At 33.4% G+C, this 19,646-nt stretch overlaps 2 protein-coding genes across 11 annotated transcripts in view; one reads left to right on the top strand and one right to left on the bottom strand.

The window, feature by feature from the left end:
• Window positions 1-19,646, top strand: part of LOC140449644 (uncharacterized) — a 197,524-nt gene that overhangs the window by 83,005 nt on the left and 94,873 nt on the right. The gene's annotated exons all lie outside the window — the stretch shown is intronic.
• LOC140449647 (guanylate kinase) overlaps window positions 15,136-19,646 on the bottom strand; it is a 202,127-nt gene continuing 197,616 nt past the window's right edge. For all 10 annotated transcript variants that reach the window (XM_072542908.1, XM_072542911.1, XM_072542914.1 and 7 more), the window contains exons 2-3: window positions 17,981-18,277; window positions 15,136-15,516 (exon numbers count right to left, since the gene is read on the bottom strand). In XM_072542908.1, coding sequence (XP_072399009.1) covers window positions 15,209-15,516; window positions 17,981-18,277 — 605 coding nt within the window. In that variant the 3' untranslated portion in view covers window positions 15,136-15,208. The remainder of the gene's footprint in view (window positions 15,517-17,980; window positions 18,278-19,646) is intronic.

Genomic DNA, 19,646 nt, shown 5'->3' with positions numbered 1-19,646 from the left:
ACTTGAAAATGCCACAAGAAAATAGCCTCAGAACAATATTAAGAAACAGTCGATTCTACACTTTAAAATATTACGATTTAAGCCAAATTGCTTTAATAAAATATTGATATTAAGAAAGATACAGGGTGTTAAAGTGCAAATTTAAAATTTTATTTTTCGCTATAACTTTCATGTTTGTAAACATTTATGTATAAAAATTTATAACTGGGTACTATTGAATATGAGAAATTATAATTTGATGCACACTTTGATGTAGCTGATAAAGGGTGCCACATATGTGGTATAAATTTACACTTAACTTTTTTGCTCTTTAAGTTACCTGTATTTGTGACAGAAATATTAAAGATACATTATTTTGACAAAAAAAGGTATACCTGTTAATAACTTCAAAACTCAACAGTTTTCGAGATAATCGTATTTTACAAATCAGCTGCATAATTCTGATTTAAGGCAATTACTCCAGGCAACTAAGGATAAATAGACAAAAACATTATACTTCTGAATTTTGATATAAAATACCTTGTAACTAAAGTTAATAGTTAACGAAATATTAAATAAAATAAATATATCAGCAGGATAACTAATATTAGAATTTGACAAAATAACAGAATAATAGGATTTTACATAAAACATTTGTTAAATTAAAGTCATAATCAAAAAATTTTGTTTACAAACCAAATTAAGAAATAGTTAAACTAAATAACATAACTTTTTGTCAAAGTAAGTGTTTTCTTTCTTTTACAGTTTTCTTTAATTCATTTGTCAATATATTCCATAAACGATCGTCTCATACTAAATAGCATCATTGGTTCTAAAGAAACTGCTGCAATATTTATTTCTTCCCATAGTTGGTTGCGAATTTCTATGGGATTCTTATAGACATGTTGTTTTAATGCGCCCCATACACCAAAATCGAGCGGATTAAATTCTGGGCTACGTGGTGGCTATAATGTATAATGGATGAATATATTCTTTTGGATATGTATCCAAATCTTATGGTATATTATGGAACTACATCTTAGTTGCCGCAGAGGTTAAATAATGTATTAAACTGTGATGTATCTAGTTCATTGGTTACTTATATACACACGGAATAACCTATCGATCTTCTTCTTCAAATGCCATCTCCGCGGCGGAGGTCGGCAATCATCATAGCCATTTGAGATGGCTGCTCTGAAAAGTTCATTACTTATTTATATGATTACGTTACAGCTTACGAGTAACTATAATTTACGAGTAACAAATAGACTATTGTAATTTACTAACGAACTAATATTATGCTGAACTAAATTACCTGTGTGTTTACTATATTTATCCGATAATAATAACCGATATTTAACAATATCGGTTATTAGGCCAACGATGATGTTTTTGGAAAAATGTCTTTAAGGTTAGATTTGTAGCAAAACTATTATGAAACAAGACACATATATGTGTTATTCAATACCTGTGCTCTAGTTTATAATTGTCGTAATAAAAATGGGTAAACAATTTACGTAACGAATAATAAGTATTATTTTGTGATTTTTTATGAATTAAAGGAACCAACTTTATTTTGAGCGTAAATCTCGTAGTTTTGACGCTAGAAACTAAAAAAAAAACAAAAATAACGACTTTTTAAATACGTTCAAAAAGTTTTGATGAATTTTCCCTAAAAAGTGCTTCCTTTTTTGGTTATTTTACGTTGAAATATTCGATTTGGAATTTGACCAATAAGAACCTACTTTTCATGAGCTACAACTCTGCTTCTCCTGGGTCTTCAGACTCCATAAGTAATTTTTTTTCGTTTTTTTTATAAGCTAAATTTTTGCTAAGAATTTTTTTTTTTTTTTCGATATTACTTACTTTTTGAGTTATTTGTGAAAAATCTTCTGAAAACGTGGTTTTTATTTTGAAAAATGAACAGTTCACTCTCAAATAACTCAAAAAAGTATTGACTTCCCTGAAATAACTCACCAGAATAAAAGGCACTTAGAATTAGTCAATTTATGCATTTTCGGACTTATTTGAACGTATACTTTTTTACTCTCGAGAAGGGGTGACTTATACTTCCCAAGTAAAAGCAACCCTGGGCTTGAGTTCAAAAGTGAAGTAGAGGGTGAGTGCTAAATCCAAAGTATTAAGCAAATCCGCCTTGATGAGAAAAATTACACTCCAAAGCGGTCATTTACTGGACTAGTTCGGATATTTCGGTTTCTGCACAGATCTAAAAGTTTGCCATCTAATAGAGTAAATTAGTAACTAGTATTTTGACTTTGTCCTGCGGAGAAGAAAATAAAATATTCCATAATCGATTATAAACCAAAAAATCTAATTAACATTCCGATGGAATGGCATGGACCTAACAAACCTTACAACGAACAAAACAAAGAGTTTTTCTTAAGTTATCTTCCTCGATATAGAAGCAGAGAAGGAGAGGCCTTCCTTTAATTAAAAATTATTTAACCACTCATACGTTATGAGTAATTTTAACGATGATTAATCAATCATATAACATAAAATATAACCGATTTCCCCCTAATGCTACCAATAACCGATATGTTTCTCAACAACAGTTTTTCTTTTTCAAAGTTGAGGTAGAAAATTACAGGAACTAACGAAACATACGTGCTTCAACGATAAACATTAACTTTCATCTTTGTCTGTTTCTTCGCCTTATCTTCGTCTTCGGTCGCTAAAATAGTAATAAAATTTTGCACGACGTAGCAGGTATACGGTTGGCGATAAAATTGCGTATGTGGCTTTTGTTTCACATCCCACTCAGTGTGTTTTATGGATTTTATACATTTGTATAGAATTATAAATATCAAGTAATATTTTGTAAGATAAAAACTTTTGTAAATATTTTAGCTGAATATCTAAGGCGCTGGTATTGTAGTAGTAATAGGGGCAAGAAGGCGGAAAATAACTTACACAATCTGGTTAAGACTAGATATTGTAAACATTATTTTTAAAAATGATATAAATCACACAATAATCGGTAATTTATAAAACAAATAAATCTAAAATACAATGCAAACAAATAAATGTGAAATACCGAGAAATCAAGAAAAATGAGAATGCAGTTTAAAAAACCTTTACACCTTAGTCTTCGTGGCTTCTTCCTTCTTATCTTTTTTGTCTGGTACACTATCAACACTTAACCTTTTAGTAAAATAGAGGCAGTTTAATGTTTTTTACTTTTTTACTAAACAAATTACAATGAATTTAAAATTAAAACAAAACATATATCTATATCTATATGTACATATCTTCAAGAACTATTTTAAACAAAAATAAAACATTATTTCACTAATAGTTCAGGAAATGAAGCTCGAAAAAAGTTAAAACCTCGCAATTTTTTCGTCCTGCATGGATTGAGTTGAAATTTTAACAGAAGGTAGGTGATAGCCCAAGGATCAAAATCTATATCGAACCGAAGTGCGCTGAAGGGTTTTAGGGGTGAAAACTACCCGTAATTGTCAAAAATTATAAAATAACATATTAAACCTGAATATGGGTAAGATTTGGTTTAAATTAGTTAAATAATGATTATTTTATACTTTTGAATAGAGTTCCCTTGTCATCATCCCTTGTTAGAGATTAATGACAAAAAATTACTAATTCTAAAAAAGTGATTTTGCCTTGGATCGATTTGGATAAAAATTTGGATTTAAGCTCAACTCACCCTCTGCTTTATAGTTTATGTCATACCGATGAACTCTGATTTTTCTTATGGGTGAAAACTACCCCTAATTTTCAAAAATTGTAAAATAACATTACAAATCTTAAGATGAGTGAAATTTGGTTTGGATTAGTTAAAGAGTGATTTTTTTATACTTTAAAATACAATTTTATAAATTTTCAACCCCTAAAAATGAATTGTTATGAGTGCTATAGGTGAAAACAATTTTTTGTCAAAATTTTGCAACTTTTCAACTTTTGAAAATCACCCTTTACAACATTGCAGTTTTTATAAACTAATTTAATAGATATAAATTGAAAAAAGTAGAATTAAATACAAAAAAATTTATCAACATAAAAAGGCACCATATATTCTTATACATTTACATAAATAGTTGAAAATATTTACATTTATAGGTAAAACAATTATAATATTAATTTTATTCGTCATCAATTACATCTTCATCGTGATCTATGTCATCCTCATCTTCTTCAATTATTGGTGGACTATTATTGAACCCTTCACCTGACCACCCAGAACAAGTAGAGTTACAGTATAAACCAACTTTTCTGCACCCACATGAAACGCCGCATCCTTTTTTGCATTGGCAAAAAATAATTTTCAAAAGTTCATCGGGTGCAGGTTGTTTGTTCATGCGTACGGGTAATAACAAACCATCTTTGGAATGCCATCCCCAATCTGTTGCTCTGATATTTTCATTGCCAAGCCACTGTTTAATTTGGTAATAGCATCTTTTTGAATGCTCATCTAAGGCATCAACAGTGGGCAGAAGGGATGATAGCTTAACCGCACAGTTTTTCGTTGTAGCTTTGATGAACTGTTCGTACCGCATCTGCTCGAGAAAAGCTTCCAAATCTTTTATTTTTTGTAGAGGTTTTTAAGAGCTACAAGGATCTGTGAATTAAATCTTTTTGGAACCCTTGGTTTTTAAATGGGGTGCGTTTAAAGGGCTCGAAAAAGATGGTGCTTGATCGCAAATCGATGCTTTAAATGGCTATATCTCGCCAAATATTCATTGTACAACAAATCTAAATATAGGAAAATTTTAGTCATTAAAAAAGCTACAATTTAGTACATTTTTATTTTTTTCATATATTCAGTATTTTCGGGGATATTTAAAAAAAGAAGGGTAAAAAATATGAAATTGTAAATCGTTTCTCGCTTTAAGCTGCACTTTTTCTAAAATTAAACATTTTAAATGGGTCAAACTTCTTGGACGTATTAACAATACATGTACAAAGAGAATTGCAGAAGGGTGAAGATCGATTTTAATCGATTGTTGTTGGGGGTTGTTTTCATCGATTTTTTCGTAAAAAAATGAGGTATTGACCTTATTTTCATCATAACTCACTCAATTTTTGAGCTAGTCTTTTTTTATGATAGGTCTATTTATGCTCTTTAAAAAAGGTTGTATGAGTTTTCTTCCAAAAATGCATCATTTTCCCGATATTTGACTTTGAATCTTTCAAATTTGGCATTTGAAGAAAACCGCTGAACATTGATAGGCCGTATTTCGGTTCCTATTATATCGCAAAAACATTTTAAAAATGAATTGTATTTGTCTTTTTAAAAGCTACAAATTTGTTTTCTACAATTTTTTTGATAAAATGCACCATTGTCGAGTTATTCGCGAAAAATCGGTTAAAAACGTCGATTTTTTCGTCTAAAAGTTGTTACTTTCAATCGCGAATAACTTGAAAAATATCAGTTTTACAAAAAAAATGTATAGAACATTTTTTGTTTAGAATCACTTTTTTAATCGAAACCTGTGGTTAGAACGTAAAAAAAATTTTTCACCCCCGAGATGGGGTGGCAACCACCCCCAAGGCTTTGGCGCACTTTGGTTCGATATAGATTTTGATCCTTAGGCTATTACCTACCTTCTTTAAAATTTCAAGTCAATCCACGCAGGACGAAAAAATTGTGAGGTGAAATGCTTCATTTCCTGGACTATAAGATAAAAAATATAAGAGATTGCAAAAAACATAATAAAATTAAGCCGAAATATTGTTACAGTCATTGCAAATTAGATTTACATGTTCCAAACAAAGATACTTTTTAAAAATCGAACAAAAATATTTCGTTTTTCGATTATTTTTCCATCCACAGTCACCACACCTCCCAATTGCTCCCGGAGTTCTTTGAACTTGCGCGACATCATCATGCTAATGACAGATCTCCGATCTCCTTTAGTCGAATCCTTATTGTCTTGGGTATATAGACATTTTGGCTTCGATTTTTCTGGTGGTTGTACATGAGGCTAAATGCTAAATTTGTCAAAATTTCAAGTCGGGTCTTTGTGGAATTTGGAATGTTACAATAATTGTAAATAACAAAGGAATTTATTGCTGAAACATTTAAAAGGCGGTACAAAACAACCATAGGTCATCTTCTGCTACAACATGCCACATCATATTGTGCGCATAATTTATCTACGGTATCAACACCGCTTTTTGTGCTGTTATATGCTAATATGATTTCCGGTTTTTCAGTTACAGGATCAACGTCGTTGCCATGGCGCATAGTGGAATATAACAGAACGTTTTTGTTTTTTTTTTGTTTATATGAGACTAGTGTTCCTCTTGAACCAAACCCAAATGTAGAGCCAATAGGTCGTCCTTGATTGTTAGAGAAATATGCAGGAATTTCTCTTCTATTTACTTTTATTGTTCCCAAGAGAGTTAAACCATTTTCCTTCAAGCTTGTATCAAGATCAACGCTGGTGTATCAATTGTCGGTGGTAACATTTCTCTTAGATCCGTAGAGATGTTGACAGGCCCGTTTCGTTACTACCTTGGTACTAGTGTCTAGATAGTATGGACCATCCACTTGGTTTTTGCCAACGTATACCTCCATGTTACTGGTATAAGATAACGCATGAGACAGTGCAAATATTTTTATACCGTATCTATTGGGTTTGCTTGGTATGTACTGGCGGAACGAGCATCGTCCTCGAAAAGCCTCCAATTTCGTCCACGGTTATGTATTGCAAATGAGAGAAACATTTTTTCTGATTTTCGTTCCACTTGGTAATAAAATCTCTTATTGGCACATCTCTAATGTCTTGTATTGATATCATCAGTTCGCATGTACCTTAGTAAATTTCTGAATCTCGTGATGTTCATAGTCAGTAAAACCTCTATAGCAGTGCCGCTCGTTTTCCACAAGCCTGTTGTATTAAGATGACTTGCCTTTCTTACACCTACAAGATATAAAAGACCTAAAAGGGACGAATTTCATCAATTTTTGTTGGGTATATATCTCGATCGCGAATGAACTTCTGTTTTTCTGCTTCTATTTTTGTATTGGTTCCATTAACAATTATTTGCAACATATCAGTATCAAATAGATTTTTCCAGATATCTAAAATATCGGTTTTCTGTCTGATACATTGTTTTGAACTCGGAAGCTGCAGAACAATATTTTCACTTCGAGTTCTGACGTTCTTAAGGCAATATACTTAGCCCATTTTGTTTTATTATCTTTACCCAAAAAATATGGACCAATGTCAAAATCTGTATCATCATCTAATTGCTCATTTTTCTGCTCCGTATCGCTTCCCTCCAAGTTTTCTTCTATATGATCTTTTTCTCCCGATTCCTCTTCATCATCATACTCGTCACCCGTCGAAACTTCTTCAAAAAGTGCTAACAATCATTTTTGCTCTTTTTGAAGCTGCTTTCGCTTGGTTTCTCTGGCCAATCTTGCACATTTGACAGATATATCTGCGAAAGGGTCGATTTTTATGCTGTACTCCGTAAAATATTGTTCTTGTACCATTTTGGCTGTAGTATTCCACATTGACTTTACAGACGACTCTTTATAGTCTTCGCCATTGACTTTTTTCATGTTAAAGGCATAATCCTCGAGAATTTTTTCTAGTTCCATTATGGCAGTATATCTTTTAAGCGGAAGATTTCTCACTCGTAGGAACTCTGAAAATTGGGTCCAAATAGAGCTTCCGGATCTCTGCCTGTTCAATGGGACATTTTCCGAAACCAATTTTTTGATTTCTTCACCTGACTGACATCCAAATCTTGATTGTTCGTCTGGATTCATTATATCTGTCCAAAATTGATTACGCCCCAATGACGTTTGTCAAACTGACAACAATAGAATTACCAGACACCTTCGTGACGAATCTGTCATAATTTTGTCGCTGAGAAATCAGGGACAGGAAGGAGTTTTGCCAGTAGGAAACGTGGCGTTGCTATGACGTTTTATCAGTTAAAAATAGTCTAGTGAAATAGTCCCCATTATTTGTTCTCTAAATGGTATAATTGTGTTAATCTTCTCAGTGAAGATTAGTTCTGCTGTCACCATATCTGAGTTCATCTAAAAGATGGATAGTATAGTTCCAGCGGTATTTGTATGACTATTTAATACATAAGTCGGTCTCCAAGGATTATTTGCTTTAAGTTACGGATGGTCATCATCAAATTGGGACAGGGATTTTCCTTTTTGTGGAGAATTACCCATATACATCCTGATTCACATCTAAGTATCATTGTATTGTATGCAAATAATTTGAGTATTTCTTTAGAAATTGTAGTTATGATTGAGGATAGAAGTCAAGTTTGTGGTATTATGTCAGTTCGATAAATACTGTTGAAATGACGTCTTTGGATCCAGGATTTCATATTATTAAAATAAATATAAAGAAATATAATTTTTTAAGTAAAGAAATTCTATTCGCAGTGGTGGTTCGTTGTTTTTGAAAACACTCTGTATCCAGAGTTCCACGTATCAGCAGGTGTTGCTGACACATTCTTTGATAAAAATAAAGAGGGCACGTTATGTGGGTACAGTTTCACTTCGGCGAATCGTATGTGATGGTACATTAACACTGTTGAGTCGATAACAAGGAGAAGGTTATTCTATATGCAATGGTCAGACGGAGTTGGTATGAATGGCGTTTGCTAAGCAAGTATATGAAATCGATCGTGTGAATGAAACAGAAATAAGCTTAAATATTTTAATACAGAAATATTATTTAGTTTTGTGGCATAGAAAATCCACTTTTCTAGTAAATTTATTAAAACGCTAAAATTTTTAGAAAATTCTTAGTAAAATCATATTAAAAATAATTTCTATAAAAAAGTTTATTGTTTTATATGTACTACACCTTAGCTTTAGGTCTAATTATGTTTCTATTATGGGAAAAAAAATGATCACTGAGAACGCTTATCGAAAGAAATGGAATATGATTTTTACGGTCTGCAAAAGGAAATATGGCGCTTCATAAGAGGTCAAAGAACGGAGGTAAAGGAACTAATAGAACCAAAATACAGAAAAGGATACGTGGATTGACTACCTAAAAAAGCTCTATGCAGAAGAAGAACAACCGACGCTAGAACCGGAAACACTAGAAATTACCACAAATGAAAAACTTAATATAAATGTGCAGGAAGTTCGGAAAATACTTGAAAAGCTGAAGAACAGAAAAGCAGCAGGTAAAGACGGGATACCAAACGAATTACTAAAATATTGTGGAGCAACAATGACAGAACAATTAACAACATTAATTAATAAAATAAAATAAAACACAATAAAATATCGGAAGAATGGAGAACGAGCGAACTAATTCTACTATTTAAAAAAGGAGATAAAAAAACTGCCAGGAAACTACAGAGGTATAAACTTGTTAAATACTACGCTAAAACTTACAACTGAAATTGCTAATAAATCAGAGGATAAGTTTAGCAGATGAACAACAGGGTTCCCGTAGTGGAAGATCGTGTACAGATGCAATAGGAATGCGGAATAAGACAAGGGGATTCATCGAGTCCCATACTCTTCAATTTGGTCATGGATGAAATCATCAAAAGCATTAACAAAGGAAGAGGATACGGAATGGGAAACAAAGAAATAAAAATACTCTGTTACGCAGACGACGCAATATTGATAGCCCAAGATGAAAATAGTCTGCAAAGACTGGTCCACAGATTTAACATAAGAGCAAAAGAATTTAATTTGACAATCTCATCTCACAAAACTAAAACAATAGTAGTCAGCAAAGAACCAACCAGATTTAACCTTTAACTACGGGCGCCCAACCATGAATCTCAAATACGTGCGCGGTGTACTCTATACACCAGTTACAAATAGCTACAGAAACAAAATTTCTTTAATAATTAGAACTATATTAAATTGCACAACTTGTGTTTAATCAATAATTAGTTATATAATAAAAAATAAAACTAAAAAATAATTCAAAATGGTAAACCAGTGAGAAAAAACGAAAACAGTAATTTATTACATATTGAAACACCAACCTAAAAAAATATGCGAAAATTTTTAAATTTTTAACTAGGTAGAAAAATAAACACATACGAGTCTTTATTTATTTTCGTCTTCTTCCTGATTATTTGAGTTAATACACTCAGGACAAATAATGCAGCAAATAATGTAATGTTCTTTGCAAACCATTCTCCTGCATGTCTGACACGAAATGGTTGTCACTCTATTTTTACGCCTTCCGCAGCAATAGCACCTTCCTCGTATTTTTGCTGGTGGTTCTTCTTCTTCTTTTTCTACTACAGTAGCTTTATATTTCTTCAGGAATAGTTTTAAATCTAAGGGCAAACTCTGTATTTCAGCTCGTTCTGAAAGGTGTGGTCTCAACAAAGATAAAGATAATTTCTTTAAAAATATCCTTCTATATTTTTGAGGATTGTTTATATTTGCAGCGTTATACAGGATTTGGCTGTTAATTCCTGCGATGTTTAGAAGCTGAAAAAATATAACCATCGGCCATCTTTGCGTTCTCCTTGATACCGAGTATGTACCGAACATTTTATCTACTGTGTCGACACCTCCTTTGTGAGAATTATAATCTAAAATTATATTTGGCTTTTTTTTCTCCGGATCTACTGCAGAATCATTATTCATGGTTGATATCAAAGGCACAGCTTTATTTTTTGTAGGAACATATGACACTATAGTTACCTCTTTTTGAAATCCGAAAAGGGACGATCCAACTTCTCTTTCTTTATGTGGTAGGAACTCCAACGGCAGCTCCCGTTTATTTTTCTTTAGTGTGTCAACCATTGTTACTTTATCTTTCAAAAGATCATTGGCCAATGAGTAACTTGTGTACCAATTATCACATGTTTGTTGTAAGGTCCTTGTGGCTGATTACTACAATACATCTCTAAATTTGTAACATAAAATGTCTGGGCATCACACAATACAAATACTTTTAACCCATACTTTGCAGGCTTGGACGGGATATATTGAATAAAACTGCATCTACCTCTGAAAGGTATTAACATTTCGTCAATTGTTACTTGCAGCAAGCAAAAATCAAAATCCATCAGCACTCATGCACGCTCTAAATATTTCTGAGCCGGTTCCGTCTTTAGTCCACAATTCAAGAAAATGTGTATTGTTTTGCTCTTTAGTTCCTGCAAGAAGTAGTATTCCGATAAATGCCATAATTTCTGTTTTTGTTGTGTCTTTAGCCCGTCTTGGCCGGTTATACTTTATTCGCATATTTGCAATTTTCAAATATGTACACTCGTACCCTACAACTATATTTTCAATAATGTCGTCACTAAAAATTTTTTCGAAAGCACTTCTCTCATTGGTAATATCTCTAGCACTCAGTTTTGGCCCAGGAAGTATTTTTACAATATTTTTGCTGGAAGTTTTGCTACATTTGCTCACCACTGAATATTTATACCACTTTGTTTGTTTATCTTTCGCTATAAAATACTCATCTTCATCGCTTTCTAAACTCTCACTATCGCTCTCGTTATCAGAATCAGAAGACTCTTTATCATTTAGTTTTGTCTCCAACTCAGTGTTATAATCGTTGTCTTCCGTAATTTCTTCCTCTTCTTCTGACGAACTAGCATCCTCTTCTCCCCTAACTTCTTCCTCAGGTTCTTCTTCGAACAATGCTTCAGCTATAGCTCTAAACTCATCTTGTGTGAGAGTTTTAGGGTTTCTAACACGCACTCGATCCCTATAAAAAATATTTCTCCTAAGTTTCCATTTCACATTTTTGTATAAAAAGTACAATGTGACATTTACTACACAGAAAATAACTCGTTTGCAGGTAATTTAAAGTTTAACATTCGTTAAATTTACTTACATAACTATGTGTGTGGTGTACTGAAGGCACCGTTCGGGAACTCACTTTGATATTTTTTATCAAAACTCAACTATTCGATCAAAAATCACGTATCGACTGTAACAGACAATGGTTGATACTATACTGATAGGTTACGTCGAGCGCCGTAAACGCAGACAATAGTTTTAAGAAACGACAACCAACTTAACACGCATGGTGTACTGTGTACACCGTAGCCCGTAGTTAAAGGTTAAAATAGACATTGCTGGCATCAGTATTGAACAAGTAATGGAAATAAAATACCTGGGAATTACACTGTCTAGCTATGGAGACCTGGACAAAGAAGTGAGAGATCAAGTACAAAAAGCAAATAGACTGACATGATGCCTTAATAACACTATATGGCGAAACAGACACATTAACACTGAGATGAAGTCAAGAATTTATAAAGCCAGTTTATAAGACCAATAATGACATATTATGCCTCAGAAACAAGACCCGACACAGCCACAACGCAAAGGATATTGGAAACTGCAGAGATTACAGTACTGAGAAGGATTACAGGAAATACGCTTACGAGAGATCGAAAGAGAAGTGAAGACATTAGAAGAAAATGTAACGTACAGTGTATAAATGAATGGACACAAAATAGAAAAAAAGAATGGAATAACCACATAAGCAGAATGGAGGAGATCCGTATCATCAAAATAGCCTGAAATAAGTCACCAATCGGCAGAAGAAGTAACGGACAACTTTCCATAGCGGTATTCATCCAATGAACAAGGAGAGTTGCTTGTAAAGAGGAAGAAGAAGAAGAAGACTCTATCTTTAGTATATTTGTTTATTACCTTAAATTATTTATTAAAACGTTCCATTTTTTAAAGATCCTCAGATAAACATAAACGCCCAAATTTATATTGTTGCGTGTGATTTGTCCTAAAAACTCAAAATTCGGATTCGATTTTTTTTTTTAATTAAAGTGTTTCGGCAACTATGGGCCATTGACACTGGTACAAGTTTATTACAATATGTTTATGTTTACATACATATACAATCTGTTTAAATACAAGTTAGGATACATGAACATCTTAATAAATTACACTAAGTAGTAAAGGTGACAGTTTTTTAGGAAACGAATTATGGCATTGTACATGTTTGTAGAACCGAGTAGATCATTTAAATTATCTTGAAAGTTGTAGTAGTCTCTTTGAGGTTTGTAGTGGACACATTCTAGTAATATGTGCTGGACTGTTAAGGACTCATTACAATGTTCACAACGAGGATGGTTTTCAGAAGACATCAAATATCCATGAGTAAGACGAGTGTGACCTATTCGGAGCCTTCTGATAATAATATTGTCTTTTCTGCTCATTTGAGGCATGGTGATGGAGGTAACAGTTGGTTGAATTGTGCGTAGTTTTGTATTTTGCACGTTCCAGTGTGTTTGCCAAGTGCTTAGTACGTTGTTCTTGATACTGGCCTTTAGGTCTTGGTGAAGTTCAATACAACTTTAATACAATTAACTTACCACAATTTACTTACCAAAAACATAAACGTAACTTTTCGTCGCCTTCAAAAATTAACTTTCTTCATGCCATGTCGGGCCCTTGATATGTGGACTATTCTAGTAATTTCCAAACGCCTCTTTAGAGTCCTATTTATAGGTTATGCGGTCTTGTCATAGTTACCGCTACCAGAGCGGTACGAAATATTCAACATATGTCATATAATGTCACAGTTTAAGTTAGCTCGAGGACAATCATTACAATCTTTAGCAGATTAATTATTCATCTAGACATTTTTTAAGGTTGAAGATGTCTTCTGCTGTGGATTAAATATTCCTTAAGTCAACACTTTCTAATTAATCATTATCATTTTTGGAGAAGTAGATTTAAGTCAAAATGTGCCTCACGGGTAATAAAAATATTGCCAGATATGTCTTCTTTTTCATCGGTATATCATCGGAAAATATTCAGCATTGTAATTTAAACTGTCTTGGCAGGTTATAGAAAAAAAGGTAAAAACTTGCGGTGAATTTGTGCTTTCATCACCATTAAAGATAAACTAATCTGTACTAACTAGCTTTTTTATCTTGCTGGTTTATAATAATACTTCACTTTACTTTATACTGTTTTATTGACTGCTATTATTGACACCACTACTATCAGGGATTACTTGATCGCTAAATATCCCCAAACATCGCCCAGCAGCGAAATCAGGTACCGCTGAACTAATAGCGGACCGCTATGTGATCCCCTTAAAAGCGTAGGCGCAAAATTTCTGGCCAATGCTTTTTAAATACATTCATTTTTTTCGAATCCTGAAAAAACTAATAAGTATTTTTGAAAAATTTAAACGCAGAATGAGAGACTACATTATTACGGAGGGCCAAAAGTCCCTAAAAACTTCTATAATGTTTATTTTAATAAGTTACAGGGGTGAAAAAAAAGAAAAAATTTAGTGTGATTTTTAATTTCAAATATCTCATTCAAAACAACTTTTTGTTTATTCTAAGGGACTTTCGGCCCTCGATAATAATGTAATCTTTCATTCTGCGTTTAAATTTTTCAAAAATATTTGTTAGTTTTCTCAGGATTCGAAAAAAAATGATTGCATTTAAAAAGCATTGGCCCGAAATTTTGCGCCTACACTCTTAAGATCTCAATCTGGAACGAATTCAAAAATTTGTCTCTGCAATCCAATTCACACATCAACGCCAAAATTCCCACACGGATCAATAATGAGTCTTAAACTTGAATACTTTGATCGGCGCGCAAGCAATCAATTTGATTAACCCAATCTGAGAGACTTGCAGACCCCTTAGAATGACATTCGGGTGTTCACATTCATTGGAGCGATATGTATTTCGATTCTCCCTTAGGTCTTAATTAAAAATGAATTAAAAGGCAATTTGGGCTGAGTAAAATAAACATGAGAAGTTTTGAGATGAGATTCGAATGCTTGCAACAAACTTTCGTTAGAATATTTAAAAGATGTATATTAAAATCTTATACAGGATGGAATTTGAAGTACGTGAATTAAAACTTCCCACAAACAGAAATTGAAAATGCGACAGTGGTACATATCGGAACAGCCTCCTTGTTAAATATATGCTTATGTATAAGCAGAGTATTTATATCCTATTCGTAGTCCATTGATGATCTTGATGGTCTTTTCAATTACTTGGTAAAGTGAGTGTAGTTCCTGCTTGATCTAGGCATTCTTAGTCTGCCATGCTCTGTAGATGTGTTTTCTTATTCTGGTCTATTTATTATGCTCTTACTTATTTCAATTAATAATTATAAACATGTCTTGAGTCAATATCCCAAGATCATGATGCATTTTTATTTAGAAATTACAAAATAAAACAAGATTTTAGCAGCGTAACCAAAACGTTTAATAATTATTATATATAAAAAAGGAATGATACTGATTAATACAAGCGTTTACATGTTGCCTTTGAATACTAATACATTGTTAACAATAAAATCTCTGAACTCCTTGTAAGCAGATTCAAAGTCGTCGTTGACGATGACGAGATCGAAATTTCCGGGAGTAGCACCGTACGCCATCTCCATTTCGGCGACGCCCAGTCTCTTCTGCAAGCTCTCTTCCGTCTCTGTTTTCCTCGATAACAGTCTATCTCTTAGGGCGTCCAACGTCGGAGGCCTGACGAAAATACTCCATGGGTTTAGGTCGGTGGTCTTGACTTGCTTTACGCCTTGGACGTCGATGTCCAATATACAGACTTTACCTGAAATAAATACAGAAATATTACAAACTGTACTACACCTGTTTATGAATGTTCAAATAACTGATCATACAAGCCAAAATTGCAAAATTGTTGTACATTCCAGAGATTTGGCATTTGGTTCAAAAAAGATGTTGATTTTATGCTTTTGCTCTTCTTAGCTTTCGTCTTTTATTATTATACTGAACGATGTAATAAGGCGAAGGCTAAGGATTTCGAGAAAGGAGAGGCTAAGAAATGAAGAAATCAGGAAAGCATATATAAAAATTTTTCTGTTATATCAGTTAATTTTTTCTCTCTCTGAGTTGTTCATATCTGAAGACGTAACTTTTTTCATTTTCTCTCCATTGATTTTGGGTGTATCCTTCATCGAATCATTGATCAAGATTGTATTTTTTTATTATTTGTTTTCTTAGTGTCCAGGTTTGGGTTCTCCGTCTGTTATCACTGGCAATATACTTGGATCGAACGGTCTGTTAAAATTGTTTAAAAATATTTTTTTTCTATTTACCTATATGTAAATTCTTAAGTTTTAATTTGCCTAGACGGCAACCCTGTAAGCCCTAGGGAAAGTCGTTACAATTTTATAAAAGTAGTATGTTTCCATATGTAGCCACAAGAGCTTAATACAGAAGGTGTGGAGAGATTTCGTCCAAAAAGTTATTTCTTCACCCTATCGATCCACTATTTACCACCACGATTAACCAGCGACCAGTCAATTTAAATCAACAATTTAAACACGGTCTCAAATGTCAAATGTACGTTATAATTTATCTAAGCTAGCTGCATAATCTACATAACTATCGACGAGCATTTAACACACTAACAGTCGAACAATGTAACGTTGGGCATATTGATGTCTTCCTATGATTACATTGTTGTGAAATTTAAATGCATATGTTTTCATTGTCTCGTCAGCCCAATACCAATGTTATGTTTGTGTAATTTACTTTAAAAAAACCTTATTCTTCATCTAGTAGAGGTTCTAGTGAGAGTTGAGGTAGATAAATTGATAATTCATCTGAGTTGTCATTCCAATAGAGGCCTAATACCTTGCTCTTGCCATTTTCAGGGACTATGACATGAGTCATAAGAACAGGAAGAGACATTTTATAAGAATTTTTGAGAAATAGAACACCATTTTTGGGCTGATATTCCTTCCTTGTTATTTCAAGGTAAGTCCTTTAGAGTTGTTGAGTCATCAGCACCATACAACATGTCATCTACATAACACACAAGAGATGCTCTCCTCCACGGGTCTTAAAACACTTTATAATAAAAATAAACGGGTAGAATTTGTCTGGATTCCATCTCACATAGGTTTAATAGATAATTAAAAACTGATCGGGAAGCTAAAGAACCCTATATGAACAGGATGAATACTAAGCTGCTTAAAATCTTACATGCCGACATTAAAAGTAACATTAAAGAATCTTCATTAGGAATATGACTCTAAAGATGGAAAAACTACAATGCATCGACCCAAATTTATCACCAAAAGGGATAATACCACAAAAACGACTACACCAAGTTATACAACGTAACCCACCAGCAGCTAAGGAAGAAATAGCATTAAAAACTATTTTTATAACCTTTCCTGGCTGATGCTGTTGTGTTAACTAAAAAATTTATCTTAAAGTAACCATGGGAGGACTGAAAGGATATAAGGATATCAGAAAAGTAATTCATTATAACCTTTTTATTTATTTACTTTCAAAATTTGAAAGGATGATACTAGTTTTATATATTAAGATAAAATTTTTATTGCTTTAACAATAAAATTATGTTTTGCAACTATTGTTACTCACAGTTGGTATGTTGTTATTTTTGGAAAACTATAAATAACTTAAGCACTTGTTTATGTAAATGATTCATAGAAATAAATTCAAACATTCTTACAAACGACTAATCTTTGTAGAGTTTTTGATGACCTTTATGTACTGGAATAAGGAAGCTGGTTAAAACGGGAAGATTAGATATACCGAGTAATCCGAGAAGTGTGCTTATTGGAAATAGAAGATATAATAGCAAATCAAGACTTCTTTAACATGTATAAACACTACAAGTAACATTTTACGCTATCCAAGATTGTACGAAATCAGAGGTAGAACATGCGAAAAAAATGCAAAGACTAGCAAAGCTGTTGGCCCAGATGAAACATAGACTGAGACAGTAAAACGTGGCCAGAAGAACGGAGTTTATGGAACTTCTGGTAGTAGAAAAATTTTCAACACGATGAGCAGACCACATGAATATGGTGGGAAAGTCCCTACATGAAGCCGTCCATCTGGCCCAGAATCGCGGCTAATCGTGTCACCACGCTCTAATAAGGGCTTAAAGGCTCAACTTCTAAAAAACACAATGCAAGAAAATGCGCAGAATATCCAATAAGATCGTTTTAAGAATCCTTCACAGCAGAACTAGACACAAATGCAAAGAACATGTTTTAATTTGATCGATTTCTTACCTTGGTTGGCGATGTCCTGTACTGCCTTCTTACTAGTGCCGTACATATTACCGCTGAATACTGCATTTTCCAGGAACTTGCCTTCGGCAATGGCTTCCTTCATGACCTCCACTTCGGTGAAATGATAGTGGACGCCATCTTGTTCGCCCGGTCTGGGTTTTCGCGTCGTATGGCTAACGGAGAATCCAAATCGGTCTGGGAATTCCTCCAGGATTCTCGTGACAAGTGTGCTCTTTCCGACGCCAGAAGGGCCGCATACTAGCAGAGGCCGGATAACCGTCGTCATCCTTGAGAATGCTGTAAAAGGAAACTTTGTATCACAATATTGATTACGTGGCGTTAATTGTTAAAATGAACTTAATTTTCTCAACTTTTTATATCGTACGACTATCCATTTGGCCAAATTTTGACATGTATCTATTCGTCATTGTCGTGTTGTAAAAAGTTCAATATTTATTTTGACAAAAAAGTGAAGGATGCGCATAATCTGTTTTTTGACGAAGTTTTATTTCATATGTTAATATAATCAAGTAATTACTTAAGATATATAAGTGATCCTATTATTTGGTGAAAATCGGAAAGGATTCTATTCATTTGACAGTATAAGATAACATTCTAAGTCTCTTCAATAAAATATACGAAACAGGACATATACCAACAGACTGGCTACTGGCAACATTTGTAATGATACCGAACAAAATAATGAGTCTAATGAGTCATGTACTAAAAATTTTCCTAAGAATACTGCACTCGAGAATTTACAACAAAATAGAAGTACAACTAAGTGAAACACAATTTGGTTTCAGAAACAACCTTGGAACCAGAGAAGCACTCTTCAGTTTGCAGGTCATGGTTCAAAGATGTAGGGATATCGAACAATGGATATATATGTGTTTAATCGACTTCGAAAAGGCCTTGGACCGAGTAAACCATGACAAACTTGTAGGTGTCCTGCAACAGGTGGGAATTGATGACCGAGACCTCCGTATTATCAAAAATTTGTATTGGCAATAATGTGCAAACATATGAATTGGACACAACACGACGGAAGCAGTGGAAATACGACGTGGAGTGAGGCAAGGATGTATTATATCGCCTCTAGTTTTTAATATCTACCCCGAATTTATTTTCAAAGAAGCCTTATTTGAAGATACAGGCATTAAAATCAACGGAATTAATGTCAAAATCACAGATATGCAGACGACACGGTACTTAACTACCTCCAATGAAGAAGACCTGCAACGACTTATAAACAGGGTAACCGAAGAATGTGATAAATATGGGCTAAAGCTTAATACTTCTAAGACAAAACTTAGGGTTGTCAGCAAAATGGAGTTACGACCAACGAACATCAGAGCCTATGGAATAGCTAGAAAGAGTCCACAATATTACCTATTTGGGCGCAAACTTACGATAACTGGGATATAAATAAAGAAATAAGAATACGCATTGAAAAAGCCAGAGCCTCCTTTTATCAATTAAAGAAAATTCTAATTAATAGAGATATTACGTTAAACCTTAAAATCAGATTAATACGCGGCTACATATTCTCCACATTGCTGTATGGTATGGAGAGCTGGACCCTAACAGAGACATTAATGAACAAATTGGAGGCCTTTGAGATGTGGATTTATCGACGAGTATTGCGGATAAGTTGCGTCACAAG

The sequence above is a fragment of the Diabrotica undecimpunctata genome, chromosome 9 (assembly GCF_040954645.1).
Source record: "Diabrotica undecimpunctata isolate CICGRU chromosome 9, icDiaUnde3, whole genome shotgun sequence".
Classification (NCBI taxonomy): Eukaryota; Metazoa; Arthropoda; class Insecta; order Coleoptera; family Chrysomelidae; genus Diabrotica; species Diabrotica undecimpunctata.
Note: the sequence above shows the minus strand (reverse complement) of the source record. Positions and strands in the feature narration are given on the sequence as shown.